The 18,000-nt window shown below is 32.0% G+C and overlaps 1 protein-coding gene and 1 pseudogene across 1 annotated transcript; both read left to right on the forward strand.

Annotated features, from left to right (window-relative positions):
* Positions 1–559: 559 nt before the first annotated feature.
* LOC121256635 lies at positions 560–8,693 on the forward strand (annotated as a pseudogene).
* Positions 8,694–10,399: 1,706 nt separating this feature from the next.
* LOC121256634 (epoxide hydrolase 4-like) lies at positions 10,400–17,335 on the forward strand. The gene is made up of 4 exons (XM_041157475.1): positions 10,400–11,083; positions 12,229–12,318; positions 16,674–16,747; positions 16,920–17,335. The coding sequence occupies exons 1-4, from the start codon at positions 10,436–10,438 to the stop codon at positions 17,062–17,064; spliced, it is 957 nt and encodes a 318-aa protein (XP_041013409.1). The 5' UTR covers positions 10,400–10,435; the 3' UTR covers positions 17,065–17,335.
* The last annotated feature ends 665 nt before the right edge of the window (positions 17,336–18,000 follow it).

Consider the following 18,000-nt stretch of genomic DNA (forward strand, 5'->3'; position numbering starts at 1 on the left):
CTTTAAAATAAAATTAATTTAATAATTTAATCTATTAAATCACGCTTTTGTAAAATTTATTTGTAATTAATGTAATTTTTCTATAGTTATATATATACATATATATATATATATACACTCAGAGCATCCTTAGGCATACTCTAATTTTAGCTAAAATTGAACTAATATGTCCCTTAATATCCTCCATAGACATTGTCACATAAATTAATTTGACTATTAGTCAGATAAATTTTATATTATTTTTCACTCTTCTATTCACAAGCTCTTAGTGGAACTCAAGCTCTATGCATTAAAAGCCTAGATATAAAATTAAAAAAAATAATATCTTATTATTATAAAGAGTGAGATGATTAATATTTAATCATATGAGCCAAACTTTACCTAAAAGTCAAAAGGTCAAACCTTTTAGTTTTGAATAATTAGACAGTTAGGCCAAACTTTTCCCTAAAACATTGCGCAAACCAATTTGCTCTCAAACCGTTCTTCAAAGACAAACAACGGAAGAAAAGTCATGGTTTTATTCTTCTTTTCTTCGTACTTTGGTACTATACATATGGTGAGAGAGACAGAGAGATAGAGAGAGAGAGAGAGCGAGATGGTGAACACTTTTGCAATATACAAGCCACTTCTGCGTGCGCTAATGAAGATTGCTGGGGTGAGACCCCAAATAGTGGAAATCGATCCAGGAACAATTTTAAATTTCTAGGTCCCGGATGAAATCCCCAGCAATCTCGAGAAAAGAAAACACACCAAGAAACAAGACAGAACGAAACCTGCTGTGGTTTTCCTTCATGGGTTTGCAGCAGACGGCATTATAACGTGGCAGTTCCAAGTCTTAGCTCTAGCGAGAAAGTACAGAGTATATGTGCCGGATTTTCTCTTCTTTGGCGGTTCAACCACAGACAGATCTGAACGATCGCCGGCGTTTCAAGCGGAGTGCGTGGCAAAGGGTCTGGGAAAGCTGGGGGTGGAGAGGTGCACCTTGGTAGGGTTAAGCTATGGAGGGATGGTTGGGTTCAAGATGGCTGAGATGTACCCAAACTTGGTTCAGTCCATGGTAGTGACTAGCTCTGTCATGGCCTTGACCAAGTCCATCAGTGGTGCGGGCCTTGAGAGGATTGGGTTCAAGTCCTGGTCGGAGTATTTGCTCCCGGACTCGATCAAGGGGGTTGAGCTGCTTTTTGAACTTGCCACCTTCAAGTTGCCATGGATTCCGAATTTCATTTACAAACACTATTTCGAGGTACGTACAGCGCTTTCAATATCATTGTAGCCCTAGTTTATGTTGGGAATTGGAACCTCCCAAATTCATTCATCAAGATCTTGAGCTGCTTTTTGAACTTGCCACCTTCAAGTTGCCACGGATTCCGAATTTCATTTACAAACACTATTTCGAGGTACGTACAGCGCTTTCAATATCATTGTAGCCCTAGTTTATGTTGGGAATTGGAACCTCCCAAATTCATTCATCAAGATCTACCGTTTGGTAAAATATGAAAAAAAAATAAAGAAATAATAACAACACAAGAATTTACTTGGAAACTCTCAAACAGGAGAAAAACCATCAGGTCTAAAGAAGAAAATACATTGAAAAATTATTACAATTACACAATTTTTCTGTTCACCCCAAATGACACCCACAAAACTTCTCCACTAATAAATTTTAACTCTCATCTCTTTCTTTTTTACAAAAAAAGGCTAATAGAGGAATTTTATTAGAGTCACAAGTTAATAATTAAACTTATAACTTGGTGTAATTAACTAAGAGGCCAAACACCCTATTTATAGGTCTTAAGGCCTTCTCCTCACTTTTCTTCTACCGATGTGGGATTTAGGAAAGGAGTAAACCCAACAATTTTCACCTTGCGACTTTGGCTGATCCCACAGCCACGCTACACCGCAATGAAGATTTTCATAACTTCTGCTATCATGCTCCACCATAAAAGCATACCCACTCAGAATAAACTAATTCCAAGCATTTCAATTTCGGCTCATGTCGAAAATAAACTTGCTGAAAAATTATAGTGCAACTTCCATATTTCACTTTCCTGGAAGTTCATTAGCCATCGACATGAATTTCCACCACACCCTGCATTAATGCCAAACCAATGCTTGTGTGTAAACTTGTGAGCCCGCTAACCTTAACACATCCTATATCATGTCAATTTTGAGAATTAACGGCATGTCATGAGGATGTACATGTCCCTTTAAAAGACATCATTTTCTAGCTAAGGAGAGAGACACAACGTTAGTTTCATTACCAGTATCTCCATTTACTGACTTGAAGCCACTTGCCGAACCTGCTCCTGCTCTTGGACAATTTTTCTTGACATGTCCAGATTGTCCACACCCCCAGTAGACTACTTTCATCTTCATGGAGTTATTCTTCTTCCCATTACCAACTACTACCAATGCAAAGTTCTCAAGTAGACCATTTTTTTCATCACCTAGTCTTCTCTCTTTAGAAAAGAGTTTACTGGTAACCTCTGAAAAAATTATTTTCTCCTTCTCATGTATCAAAATATGCTTCATATGCTCATAGAAAGGTGGAAGAGACCATATGAGCCTCAAGCAATGTTTTGAATACCGTACCGGATGCCGTACCGGTCAAGGCACTAGAACGAAATATTTCGATACCAGTACCGTTTCGGAATAGCGTTTCGGGATAACGTTTCGGGATAACGTTTCGGGATAGTCGATATATGAATAAATTATATATATAAATATATATAAAAATTATATTCCAAAATAATAGTCTATATATAAATACATTATATATAAATACATATATATAAATTATAAATAGTCTAGTCTGAATTGAGGGTTAAAAAATAAGCTTGTAGTTTGAAAAAAGAAAAAAAAAACATAGGCCGAAATATAGGCCGGTACAGGCCGAAATTCAGGCCTGTACGGCTGGTATTTTGGCCTGTACGGAATAGATATAGTACCTGTACCGGCCGGATGGCCAAAACGAAAAATTTCGGCCATACCGGCTAGTATGGTACGAAATTTAAAACACTGGCCTCAAGGCTTGATCCTCATCATCAATTTTAACTCCAATATATTCTAGCTCAGAGACAATGCCATTGAGAACACTTAAATAATTTGAAATAGTCGTACATTTACTCATCCGCAGTGTATGAAATTGCTCCTTCAGGTATACCCGATTCGAGATACCATTTGTCTGATACAACTCTTCGAGCTTTTCCTAGAGTTCCTTTGCCGTAGATATTCCATGTACATTTACAAAAACATTCTTAGCCAGGCATAGACGTATCACACTTGCTGTTCTCAAATTTAGATTCTCCCAATCTGCATCGCTCATTACAGATCTGATATTTGTTTTATTAGTCACGCTAGTATCACTGCTGACTTCAGGGGTTGGTCTGCCCTTTAATGCCTTGTGTAATTCTGATTGAATCAAAACATCATTGATTTGAACTTGCCACAAGCCAAAATGAATTCTTCCATCAAATTTCTCTACCTCATATCTAATAGGATTTGAAGCCTTACTTCCTGACATTGTCTCGATGAATTTTACCGTAGAAATAAATGGTACTCACTAAGTAAATTCTCAAGAAAGATTATTTTTTCCTAAACAGAACTTCAAGGTTCCCAGGAAAGATTGGAGGATCACAATGGATACATTTTAAATTTTCAATCTCATAGACAGAACCTCATTCGACAGTACGAATTCACTCTACCACACCAACGCTCCACCCACAAAAAAAAAAAAAAAAAAAAAGAACCTAATGGCTCTAATACCACTTGTTGGGAATTTGGACCTCCCAAATTCAACCCCCAAGATCTACCATTTGGTAAAATATGAAGAAAAACAGAGAAATAATACAATACAAGAATTTACGTAGAAACTCTAAAACAAGAGAAAAACTACCAGACCCAGAGAAGAAAATATATTATATAAAAAATTATTACAATTACACAATTTTTCTCCTCACCCCAAATGACACCCACAAAGCTTCTCCACTAGCAAAACTTTAATTCTCACATCTTTCCTTTTTACAAGAAAAGGCTAATAGAGAAATTTTATTAAAATCATAAGTTATTAATTAAGCTTATAACTTGGTGTAATTAACTAAGAAGTCAAGCACCCTATTTATAAGCCTTAAGGCCTCCTCCTCACTTTTCTCCCACCAATGTGAGATTCAGGAAAGGAGCAAACCCAACAGTTTAAACTAATGCCAATAAGATAAAACTTAAAATTAAGTTTAATAAAATATAATTAGAATATAATTTTTTAATATTATTTATATTTTATAATTTGAAAAAATTGAATTATTTTTTATATTTTATTTAAAAATTTATAAAAATTATAATGATCAGATAAAATGAGACGAGAATGTTTAAAAATAAACGTCTTAATATATTTTGTTTTATTCACAACGCGTACGATCGATTGATCATATGCAGGCACACCAATACAATCTCAAAAAACAAAAAACAAAAAACATTCAGTATATGAATGCAAACAGGGAATTCGACTTACATTACATGTAGGGAACATAATCATGCCGTCCATCTCAGTTAACGCTGGGCTTATATATATATATATATATATATATATATATATATATATATTGGCATGAATTTTAGCAGATTTATTAAAATACTTGTATTTTTATCTAGGAGTAATAGGAAGATCAAGGTAAAATTATTCATAGAAATTTTTCATTTCATATTTGACATTTTTACTATTTTTCATATGTTGTCAAATCATCTTCTAATCATGCACATGCTAATATATATCAAACTTCTTAATTGTACTTGTGATATCACCATAAATATATATATTTATGTATATGTATATATATGTTGACTGCTTGGATTAATAGGTGATATTCCTTGCACATAAGGTATTGTTACTGGGGGCATTTAAAACTTACTTTTCAGATAGCCATCTTGACATTGTGCCATGTAGTTGTTTATGAAAAACATCCTGCAGTGGCGCCACGTGGTTTATGAAAAACAAAAAATAAATTATATTCAAACTAAAAATGCGTCCAAAAATACAAAAAGATTAATGAAAATTTAGGTTCCCTCTACTATTTTTTTTTTTTCTGTGTTCATGTTTTTAAATTTTTTCACAAACATCGTGGCATCAAATTATGGTATTTCGAGGTCTATTTGTGAAGAAATTTATGGGCCTAACTCATTTTGAAAAACCGATTCTATAAAAGAAGATTGCTCATTACTTATAAATATGTCAAAGACTTTATCCACAGGTAATGTGAAATTATTCTTCAACATCCTCCCTCATGTGCATACCAGTATTTTTTTTTATCTTTGTCACAGGATAAGTAGTGTGAGCCCCTATTAGTCCTATGGCAGGTTCTAATACCATGAAAAAATTTATAGATCTAACTTATCTTGAAAAACTGGTTCTACAAGAAAGGATTGTTCATTACTTATAAAGATACTCAAAACTTTATCCACATATAATGTGAGATTATTTCTCAACAATTTAAACGGTAAATTTTCGAGATTCAAGTAAAATTATTTCTATATATATATATATATTGCTGTGGTCACAATAAACTAACTAAAGTTTCTCAAATACTTATAACTTGATCTGATTGTCGTCTTGATAATCTCACTGGCGATTTGCAGGTAATGTTTGACCACAGGAAGGAAAAGGAGGAGCTACTCGAGGCTTTGGTCATCGATGACAAGGACTTTAACCTAGCTTATCATCCACAGGTATTTTCATATGTATATATACTAGCTTCTCGATGATTCGCTGGATAGATGGCAAATAAAATATATTTATAATTAAGAATTGTGTAACTATTGTGTAATTATTTTGAAAAAAATAAATAAAAAATAAAAATTACATAAAAAAAATTAACTTTTTAATAGTGAACCTCACTCTTTTTCAAAGCGATTACGCGACGTTTATGTACTTCATAGTTGTATGTAAAATTACTTATATATATATATCTATGAAGCGCTGTCATATAATTCTAAATTATGGGGCTGTTAACGTCGTGTTTCACACACCTATGTGTCAGGCTCCGACAACTTAAGTCTTGCAAAAGGCAATAATAATATTATAACAATATTTTATTCAACTTTTAACTTTTATCTCAACTCATCTTACTTTATCTCAACTTTCAAACCTCCCTTTACAATTGGAAGCCATTAATTTCTTTTTTGGTTTGCAAATGATGCTTGCATTGGTCTCGTTTGGTTAATTACGCAATTCAGATGAGATGAAATGAGATGTTTTGTTGAAAGTTGAATAAAATATTGTTATAATATAATTTTTATTTTGAGACTTGAAAAAGTTGAATTCATGTTTATTATATTTTATATGAGAATTTGAAAAAGTTGTAATTATAATATAAGATGAGATTAAATAATTTAGTTATGTATAACCAAATCAGCCCTTAATGCATCGATAGAAAAAATGGTTTTATGTTGACGTAGTAAGCCGAGCCAGTACTTCACGTGCACTTTTTAACATAAATAATGTTTGTACGTTGATCCGCCCTATACAATATGAGCAATGATATCCATGCAATGCATTTTACAACATATTTCACAATATATATTTTAAAGTGAGGATATTTTAGTAAAATATTTTACTAAACTATCATTTATTTTAAAATATGATTGTGTAATATGTTGTAAAAAGTTAGAATGTTTATCATTTTTCATACAGTATTGGATCCCGATTCCTTTATTCCCTTTAAGCACCCAAAGAAGATCTTTTTATTAATTAATGAAAGCGATTATCACTTTCAAGTTTCATAATACAATTTGACAATGACCAGTAGGGGTGCTACCGGCCCCTTACGGGGCGGGGGCACCCCTTTCCCGCATCTCGCACCCCGCCCCGCATGGCGTGGGGGGTGGGGTTTTCACCCCCGTCCCCTGCCCCCGGGATGCGGAGGCGGGGGAATCCGCCCTGCCTCCTTCTACTTAAAAAAAATACTAGATTTTATTTGATTTAAAAATTATTTTCAAGTGCAAAAGTAATTAAAAATACATTTTTAGATCTAAATTATAAATTTAAATTTTGTAAATATGACTATAATCTAAAAACTATGTAATTTTTAAATTTGTTAGTGCATAATTTGTGTAAATTATAGTGTTTAATTTTTAAACTATATAATTTTTAAATTTACCAATGTATATTTTGTGAACAAATCTAACAAATTGTAATATAAATTTATATATACACAATTTGTAAAATATAAATATATATTTATATTTATATATAATATATATATATAAATGTAAGTGGAGGCGGGGCGGAGTTGGGCCCTCCTTACCACTCGCCCCTGCTAGGGGCCCTAGATGTGGGGCAGGGGGCCCGCCCCTGCATGGTCGGAGTGGGGTTGCCCGCCCCGCCATGCGGGGGCGAAGTCTCGCTTCCCTCCCCTAATGACTAGGTCTTATAATAACTAAATGATTGATTAGTTGGAAACGTGCGAGAGAAACTTGTTATCACGATCCATAATCAATTCCCCACCCCTCTTATGCAAGATTTCTTAATTCTTAACCTACCTTTGCTTTTAATTCTCTGCCTAGCCAGCTGGTTTACTTGAGAAAAATAACTAACATGGATCCCACTAAACAATTCTACCCTCCCTCCCCCGGCCCCAAAGGTTAGATCTAAAAGAATTAAAAGATGGATTTGGATTTAGAAATGAGATGACCAGATAATATAGTTTTAGATGAAAGATAAAAGTTAAGAAAAATATTGTTAAAATATTATTTTTTAATATTATTATTGAATTGAGATTTGAAAATTTTGAATTATTTATTATATTTTGTGTGAAAATTTGAAAAAATTGTAATAATGAGATAAGATGAGATGAGATGAAACACTTTTCAAATTCAAACGGAACCTTAGAGGAAATGAAAAAAAGAATATGAGGGTTTTAGATATTTAATTACTTGCTAATTTAATCCATGTTTTTGCAGAAGGTACATCTACTATGGGGAGAGAACGACATCATATTCACCATGGAAGTTGCTAGGAACTTAAAGAGGTATGTTTGTATCCTTGACTTTAATTTCCTTGGTTGATAGATTATTGTTAACAATATATTGTTAATTTACTATACTTGGGGCAGACGTTTGATTTAATTTACAGCTAAAACAGTCGGATGGGGATCACTTTAATTAGCCTCTCTTGTGTGGATCAAATTAAGATGAAGCCCCGGTTTGGATTGGAAACCCAGTTCAACTCATCTCATCTCATTATTACAACTTTTCTAAATTTCTACACAAAATATATTCAATTTTTTTAAATTTCTACACAAAATATAATAAACAATTTAACATTTTCAAATTCTAAAGCATTAATAATATTAAAAAATAATATTCTAACAATATTTTATTCAATTAATCTAAGACCATCTAAACTCATTTATGAACCTAAACGGGGCCAAAATGAACTTGATATTTGTGATGATCACAGACAATTGGGAGATAGAGCGACAGTACTAAAAGGCATAGAGAAAGCAGGTCACCTTGCTCAGATGGAACGACCCTTCGTCTACAACAGATGTCTCAAAAAAATTCTTGAAACTTTACTCGAAGAAAACAGTGAATAAGCTGCTTAAACGTGGTTTGTGGCCTTTTACACTGTGATTTCCACAATCCATCGTGTTGTTTTTGTTTTGCGTTTGTCCTAATTGTATGGTAAAGTAACCAGATTCAATGGAATGACATATTAAAATTTCAATTTTTAACTGGGATGTATATTTATGGAACTAAGAAAATACCACAAATCACTAAATTTGGCAAAACTTAAAGAAAACAGTTCCTCTTCGGGCAGGAGGCACCTATAAACGTTATTTTTCAAAGACGAATTACGAGCTGTCACATAGGTGTTTCTCAGTAAACCATGTAACACGCATAGCAGGGGACCACTGCTCTCTCCCCTTCTCGCTCGAGCTGAATCGTTCTCCTTCCTGAGTCAAATATCATAACTATTTTGATTTAATTAAATCCAATTACCTACACTAGGCTTTTGGTTTTTAGGAAGGAGATTTTTTTCCCAACGAAAAGTCACAGATTCTGAGAGAGTGAAGTTCCGTCGAGCGAGAGAGCAGTGAGAGTGAGAGAGCACAGAGAGAGGGAGTGTTTTTCTCGAGAGAGGGGTTTTTGCCTTTTGGGATTGAGAGAGCGAGAGCGCATAGAGAAGAGAGAGAGTGAGTGTTTTCGTTCAAGAGAACAGAGAGAGTGGGACCATTTTCGTTTCAGAAGTGTTTATTCCCTGTAAGACGCATCTCTATCGCATCTTCATGTACTGCACACAAGACAACTTTTCATTGGGTTCCGATATATGCAGATTATAGGAGACACCTGCAGGAGGGTTTTCTCTAAAGAAAATCATCCATTAAAAAAAAAAAGCCTTTGTGATTTCATCTGATTGATAATTCTCATTGTCTTTGAATTGCAAGATGAGCCTAATTCCGCTCAACACCCAATCCCCCCGGCTTCGGGCATTGATGTATAAGTATGTGTGTTTAAATAAAAAAATAAAAATAAAAAATCACATGTTGATGTGTGATGTAGAGATGCATGCCAAGCAGCATTTCTTCATGAATATATAAATATGAAAATGTTACACTATAAAAAATCTTATAACAATAAATTCATAGGCCATAAAAGTTATTTGTGATTAAAGTAGTTTTCTATAATTATATATATATATATATATATATATATAATCGGCTCAGTACATCCCTCTAACTTTAGCTAAAATTTAACTAATATGTCCCCTTAAAACCCCCCACATTAGATTAGACATTGCCACGTAAATTTGACTATTAGCAAATGAATTTTAAATTATTTCCCACTCTTCTATGCTCAAGCTCTATGTGGAGTTCAAGCTCTATGCATTAAAAGACTAGATATAAAATTAAAAAAATAATAATATTTTATTATTATAAAGAGTGAGATTATTAATCATATTAGCCAAACTTTCCTTAAAGTCAAAAAGTCGAACTTTTGAGTAATTTTTTTCTTGTCGATATAACTTCAACTAGCATCAACTATTACAATTATTCATGCAACACAATTTGCCACTCAGCCAATGACGTATTAAGGCAAAGTTATAGGCCACACTTTTACGGAAAACTTTGCGCAAACCAATTTGCTCTCAAACCGTTCTTCAAAGGTTAAACAACGTACGAAAAATAAAGGTTTTATTCTTATTTGAGAAATGATTTATACAAATTTCAAATAGATAAGTCTCGTATAATTTTTTGTAAAAAAATAGATTACATTTTAAAAAAATATAAAAAAATTATTATTTATTAGTGAGACCTATTATTTTATAAAAAGTTTGTATGAAGTTTGTCTATTTGAGACTTGTATTTAATATTACTCTTTTTCTTTTCTTCGTACTTTGGTACTATATATACGGTGGGTGAGAGAGAGAGAGAGAGAGAGAGAGATGGTGAACACTTTTGCAGTATACAAGTCACTTCTGTTTGCGCTAATGAAGCTTGCTGGGGTGAGACCCCAAATTGTGGAAATCGATCCAGGAACAATTTTAAATTTCTGGGTCCCGAATGAAATCCACAGGAATCCCGAAAAAAGCAAACATGCCAAGAAACAAGACAGAACGAAGCCTGCTGTGGTTTTCCTTCATGGATTTGCAGCAGACGGCATTATAACGTGGCAGTTTCAAGTCTTAGCTCTAGCGAGAAAGTACAGAGTATATGTGCCGGATTTTCTCTTCTTTGGTGGTTCAACCACAGATAGATCTGAACGGTCGCCGGAGTTTCAAGCGGAGTGCGTGGCAAAGGGTCTCGAAAAGCTGGGGGTGGAGAGGTGCACCTTGGTAGGGTTTAGCTATGGAGGGACGGTTGGGTTCAAGATGGCTGAGATGTACCCAAACCTGGTTCAGTCCATGGTGGTGACTTGCTCTGTCATAGCCTTGACCAAGTCCATCAGTGGTGCGGGCCTTGAGAGGATTGGGTTCAAGTCCTGGTCGGAGTATTTACTCCCGGACTCGATCAAGGGGGTTAAGCTGCTTTTAGAACTTGCCACTGTCAAGTTGCCATGGATTCCGAATTTCATTTACAGACACTATTTCGAGGTACGTACAGCGCTTTCAATATCATTGTCGCCCTGGTTTAAACTCAAGCCCCGTGAAAAGTTAAAACTAAGTTAAATAAAATATTATTAAAAAAAAAATTATTTTATAATTTAAAAAATTGAATTACTTTTTATATTTTATTTAATAATTTATAAAAATTATAATAATTAGATAGGATAAGATTTTGAAGTTTGAAAATAAACCGAGTCTTAATATATTTTGTTTTATTAACAACAGGTACGATCGTTTGATCATATGCAGACACCAATAAAATCTCCTATCACTTAAAAAAAAAAAAAAAGATAATGCTAGGGATTCTGCTGAACCTTCCCACACTACTTTTTTTTTTTTCAGTTATTTTCTAGTGATTAAGAAAATATTTTTTAATAATATTATATTTTTTTTAAAATTTTTTTACATAATTTTTTAACACTTTTAAATATATATATTTAAATATTCACAATATTATTAAACAATACATTTTTAACTACTAAGTAAAAAAATCCTAAAAATAAAAAAGTAGAGCGAGAAGCTCAGCGGGATCCCCATCCCAAGCATTTTCCGTGGGGGACATTGTGAGTTTGCAGAGTGCTAGCGACTAGAGTCAAACGTTTTACAACGGACAATGGAGATGAGCTGTACGAAATATAAAAAGATTCAAGACATTGAAACTGAACTGAGAAAAAAAAGAAAAATAAAAACGATTCATTCCGGAACCCATAATTCGGATTTTTAAAATTCTAATTCATCCGGTTTCAGTTCAGATTTGAAATCCAGATTTCGATTTAAATATATTCAAATTTTCAGATCGAAATTCGGTTGAACAATCATAATGCCACGTGGTTTATAAAGTACAACAGATAAATTATATTCAAACTAAAAATGCGTCAAAAAATATAAAAAGTGTAATGAAAATTTTGGTTCTTTCTACTTTTTTTTTTTGTGTTCGTATTTTTAATTTTTTAATAAATTATGTGGCATATATTGTGATATCTCGTCAAGAGGTCCACGAACGCTTAAGTTTAGATAGTCAAGTAGAATTATTTATATATATATATGTCAACATATCATGTCACAAATAAATTTTCTCAAATACTTATAACTTGATCTGATTGTCGTTTTGATAATCTCATTGCGATTTGCAGGTAATGTTTGACCACAGGAAGGAAAAAGAGGAGCTACTCGAGGCTATGGTCATTGATGATAAGGACTTTAACCTAGCTCATCATCCACAGGTACGAGAAAGTAGTATTATTTATATATATATATATTATCTATTTTTTCATTATATTTTTATTATTTCATGATATGATTATTTATTATATTTTATTTATAAATTTATTATTTAATGTCACGTCATAAAATGATGAGATAATAATGAAAAAATAGATGATGAATAGATTATATATATATATATATATGTATAATCTTTGATATTTGGTTAATTTACGCCTAATAACCAAAAAAAAAAAAACAGTTGGAACTATGTAGCTTTGCTACTCATATCTCTACACACCATTTTTAAAAAATTTTTTTTTAAATCTTTTTTAGTTTTATTCTTTCTAAACTAATTGAGTTTTTCTACTTATTATCCATACACTATACATTTGATAAAAGAAAAAAATTATATGTAGTATATAATATGATGACAATGAGTAAATTTTTTTATTAGTTTAATTACTTAAGAGTATTTTTTCAGCTATATTTCATTATGATTAATTTATAGAGATTATTTAATTTTAAAATTTGAAAGTAATTACCGGCTTATATAAAGGCAGTCCATAGCATCTATCTAAAGAGAAAGAGTTGATCATTATTATTTGTAATTTATAATTTATAATCAAATACTCTGAGATTTATTTTTGTTTGTTTTACAGTGGATATATTCTCTAAGATTATTGGGAAAGTTGTTTAGTTTTTGTTGTGAGAAATGGAGATTTTAGGATGGCCAAGAAGTAGAAAAAGATAATAAATAAAATTTCAGCAATCATATAAGACACTAAAATTTAAGTGATTTAGCTTGAAAAATATCTTACATCCAATAGCGGAAACTATCTCAAAGAAATTTCCTAATCAACAGTGGTGTACAAAAGAGCTGTAAAATTTCACTCCAGCCCAAACCTCACAAACTCATCAAAGAGAAAACACTCAATTGACTATTTATATATCCCTTTGGCACTCATATCGCTTCTCTCAATTTTCATATGCATACTGAATGGGGATTTTCACCCCTCCGACCTAGTGGGCTTGAAATGACTAAAGGAATTAAGACCAAAGGTTCTGCTTAGGACAAACAAAGTCTCCAACCCGACCCATGGATAAACTCCTCTAGATGCAACCTGCAGGAGGGAGTGTGTTGCAGGGGATGAAACTCGACGATTTGGAGACTCCTTGAGTAGTGTCTAGCTTTAGAGTGCTTGCCTGCGTAGTAGGCATATTGTACAGGGAACTCTCGATCTTCTGATAAGAAGGATATCAATACAACACCAATGATACTGACTGGTAGAAGGAAATTGAAAGGACACGTCGAATTAATGGCGCTATTACTCGAACCATATGCCACATTAATGACGCCGTTATAGAGTCACGCCGCATTAAAAGATTCTGACAAAGTGAACAGTATGAATGACGTGGACTCGGGCAGCCACGATCTGTCTCCCAAGACTTATAGTATAAATAGCAAGTTTCAAGTACGAGAAAATTCTCTCTGATCTTTAGACTCTCTCACTTATTTATAAACTTCCAAAAATAATTACTAACTTTGGTATTAGAGACTCCCCGGCTATAAGGCTACCATTTCCTAGTTGTCTTTCCTTATATCTTTTGTAGGTCCATTTCAGAATATCCTAATTGTTGGAATCTGACCCAAAAATGTACGAAACATGATATTAACACATACTTTTATAGACATAGTTGCACATTTTTTAACACGAGGATAGATAAAGCATGACAAATCTTAAATTAGGTAGAGAAATAGCCCGGTCTGGAATAAGAAATTCCTTCAACTTATTTTATTTCATCATTGTAACTTTTTTAAATTCTCATACAAAATATAATAAACAATTTAATTTTTTAAAATTCTAATATAATAATAATATTAAAATATAATATTGTAATAATATTTTATTCAACTTTTAACTTTTATCTCAACTCTTCTCATCTCATCTCGACCAAAAGTATTAACAACTTCTCTCATAAATACTCTCTTTTTGCACTTTGATTGCCTTGGAAACAAGTAATTAGTGTAATCATTATTTTTGAGTTTTCAAAAATTAGGTTATTTTTGGGAATAATTTTCTAAAACCAATTTTTTAAAACCTCTACAATGCTCACCTCTATTTTATTTTTCTCCAATTTTCTTTCAAAAGGCTACCTCCCTCATGCATCTTTTACTTATTAATTAGGATGCTTACCGTTTGCATCTACCTATATGTTAATTATAATTGGATTTTTACAATTTGTCTCTATCTTTTTTTACAATTATAATTAACATATAATTGGTATAATTGTAAAATATTAAAAAAATATTAAATTATTATTATTTTGATTAATGGATAGATAATTTAATATGAAAATATATTTTGAATAGAATAGTCAAATAAAAAATCATAAAATATTATGCAAATTATGATTTTAGATTTGCATAATCTAACGATAATGCTCCAAGAAGCCATAAATTTTCCTCTTGATTTGCAAATGATGCTTGCATTTAATGGCTTTCTCTAGACGTAATGAGCCAAGGCGGTACTTCACGTACGCTTTTAACATAAATAATGTTTGTTGATCCGCCCTGTAAAATATTCCTTTGATCCAGCATTCTCATCCGTACTCTATAATATCATTTTTCTTATAATTTAAGGAAATGTTTAGGAAATATTTTCAAAACTTCCCTCCATTATAATCTTTATTTTAAGAAAAATATTTAGGAAATGAATAGTAGTTCTCCAAATATAGGAAACTGCTATTTATCTCTTAAATCACTTTTATTAATATTTTCTTCATTTCAATTAAATTAATTATTCTTCTAATCATCTACACTTTCTGTCATACTCATATTTGTTATAGTTTTAAATAATAATTTTAAAAATAATTTAAATAACTAGGAAAATATAAAAAATAATAATAATTTTAAAAATATTAAAAATAGTTGAAATTTTTATTTAAAATATTCACTAGAGTAATAGTTTAAAATATGAGAAAAAATATCGAATAATTAAATTTGTAAATAGAAGTGAGAGAAAAAAGTAATTAAGAAAGAATAGAGAAATATTATTTTAATAGAATAAAAAAATGATAGGAAATAAAATGTAAAAAATTTTTAAGAGATAAATAAAATTTAAGATAAAATTATAAAGATGGTCATTTTTAACTAAAATTTAAGAAAAAATTTAAAAAACCGGATGAAATTTGACATTGACCAGGTCTATCTTTCACTTTCACCATACAATTTGACAATGACCAGGTCTTATAATCAATATTTTGAATATCGTATCGGATGGCGTACCGGTTAAGGTACTGGAACGAAATATTTTGATATCAGTACCGTTTCGTGTACCGTTTCGGAATAGTCGATATATGAATAAATTATATATAACAATTATATTCTAAAATAATAGTTTATATATGAATAAATTATATATAAATACATACATATATATAAATTATAAATAGTCTAGTCTAAATTAGAAGTTAAAAAATGAACTTGTAGTTTAAAAAAAAAAAATGAAAGCCAAAATATCGACCGGTACAGGTCGAAATTTAGTCTGAAACGGCCGATACCGGCCGGTATGGCTGGTATTTAAGCCGGTACAAAATACAGGTAATATCTATATCGATCCAGTGACCAGTACAATAAATATCGACCATACCAGCAGGTAGGAAACGATTTTTAAAACTTTGCAATAAATGATTGGTTAGTTGGGTGCAACAAATCTTGTCAGGATCCAGAGTCAATCCCGGGCCCCTTTTAGCTTTTAATTCTTAACCAACCATTGTTTGTTGGAAAACACTATGCCGACATCTACGAAATTCTTTATCCAAACGTTTTTTTTTATTTTTTTAATTATTTTTTTATTTAATAATTAAGAAAGTATTTTTAAAAAAATATGTGATTTCTTTTAATTTTCAAAAAACATTTAAATAGTTTAAAAAAATAGTGGAAGAAAAGATAAAAAAAAACAAACAAAAAAAAGATATTAAGTGTTCAATAAAGAATTTTGATAAAAATCTTCTGTGAATGTAGCAATGTTCTACTTGAGAGAAAGAACTAAGATAGCCTCGTTTGTTTTTATTACTATTCATCTCAATTTATTTTATTTTATTTTATCTCATTCATTTATTATAAGTTTTTTAAATTTTTATATAAAATAAAATAAATAATTTAACTTTTTCAGATTTTTTTAAAAATATTTTAATATTATTTTATTCAACTTTTTAACTTTAATTTCAATTTATCTCGTATTTGTAAAAACAAACTAACAATTCTACCTTCCCTCGAAGGCTAGAGCCAAAAAAATGAAAGGAAATGATAAAAAGAATATAAGGGTTTTAGATATTTAATTACTTGCTAATTTAATCCATATTTTTGCAGAAGGTACCCGTACATCTACTGTGGGGAGAGAACGACATCATATTCACCATGGAAGGTGCTGAGAACTTAAGGCGGTATGTTTGTTTCCTTGGGAGATGGATTATTATTAACAATTTACGATACTTGGGGCAGACGTTTGATTTAATTTAAAGCTAAAACAGTTAGATGGGGATCACTTTAATTAACCTCTCTTGTGTGGATCAAATTATGATGGAATGAACTTGATATTTCATGTGATGATCACAGGCAATTGGGAGGCAGAGCGACAGTACTGAAAAGCATAGAGAAAGCAGGTCACCTTGCTCATATGGAACGACCCTTCATCTACAACAAATGCCTCAAAGACATTCTTGAAACTTTACTCGAAGAAAATAGTGAAGCGGCTGCTTAAACGTGGTTTGTGGCCTTTTGCACTATGGTTTCTACAATTCATCGTGATGTTTTTGTTTTGTTTTTGTCCTAATTGTATGGTAAAGTGTAAACCAAACTCAATGGAATGACATATTTAAATGTTCAGTTTTTAACTGGGATGTAAAATACCACAAATCACTAAATTTGGCAAAACTTAAAGAAAATCATTCAGTCAAAAAAAATCTATGTGATTTCATCTGATTGATAATTCTCATTGTCTTCGAACTGCAAGATGGGCCTAATTCCGCTCAACACCCAACCCCTTTTTTCTTCCCTTCAGTCTTCCCAAAACTGCTTCAAATGTATAGTCCTTGCCATAGAAGAGTCTCTTTAAAATAATTATTATTATATAGTACAAGTATTGGGCCAGAGCATTAACAAAGAAATTAATCGGGCCTAATGTATATTCCCCAGCCCATCTCAATCGATCAAAATTGGCTAGATAAAGGAAGTTCTCCAATCTGATCAGAATTCATATCTATGACAACAACTGTTGCTATCAGAAATCGGAAGAAAAGATATTTTTCCCCCAAGTCCCAGTGCCCCGGATCACTAGTTAAAAATAAGTGCAGTTAGTTTGCCTCCCAATAGAGATATTATGGGATTAAACAGTTTACATTCTCCAAATTGGACCTGAGAATATATAAATTTTGTTCAGTTAGTTTGCCCATTTCATTCAAACACCACCACCCCCAACTCCCCCCGCGTCGTCTCTTGTCAACCACCCACCAACCTTTCAAGGAAGTGAACTGAAAAATTCCTCTTTTTCTTTTCAGTGACCAATTTATAGATACTACTGCCGATAAGAATCGCATGGGCTTCGGGCATTGGCTTTGCATAGGGAAAAGAAGGCAGCATTTTGTTTTCCTTTCAAACAATGACATGGTGATTTTACAGGATTGGTGAACAACAACAA

Source organism: Juglans microcarpa x Juglans regia, chromosome 3D, assembly GCF_004785595.1.
Source record: "Juglans microcarpa x Juglans regia isolate MS1-56 chromosome 3D, Jm3101_v1.0, whole genome shotgun sequence".
Lineage (NCBI taxonomy): Eukaryota > Viridiplantae > Streptophyta > Magnoliopsida > Fagales > Juglandaceae > Juglans > Juglans microcarpa x Juglans regia.

Bases quoted from the DNA above. Each gene is read 5' to 3' on its own strand.
- LOC121256634 (XM_041157475.1), top strand. From the start codon at position 10,436: ATGGTGAACACTTTTGCAGTATACAAGTCACTTCTGTTTGCGCTAATG. The intron at 11,084-12,228 runs GTACGTACAGCG...TGCGATTTGCAG, and splicing joins TTTACAGACACTATTTCGAG to GTAATGTTTGACCACAGGAA. The intron at 16,748-16,919 runs GTATGTTTGTTT...TGATGATCACAG, and splicing joins GGTGCTGAGAACTTAAGGCG to GCAATTGGGAGGCAGAGCGA.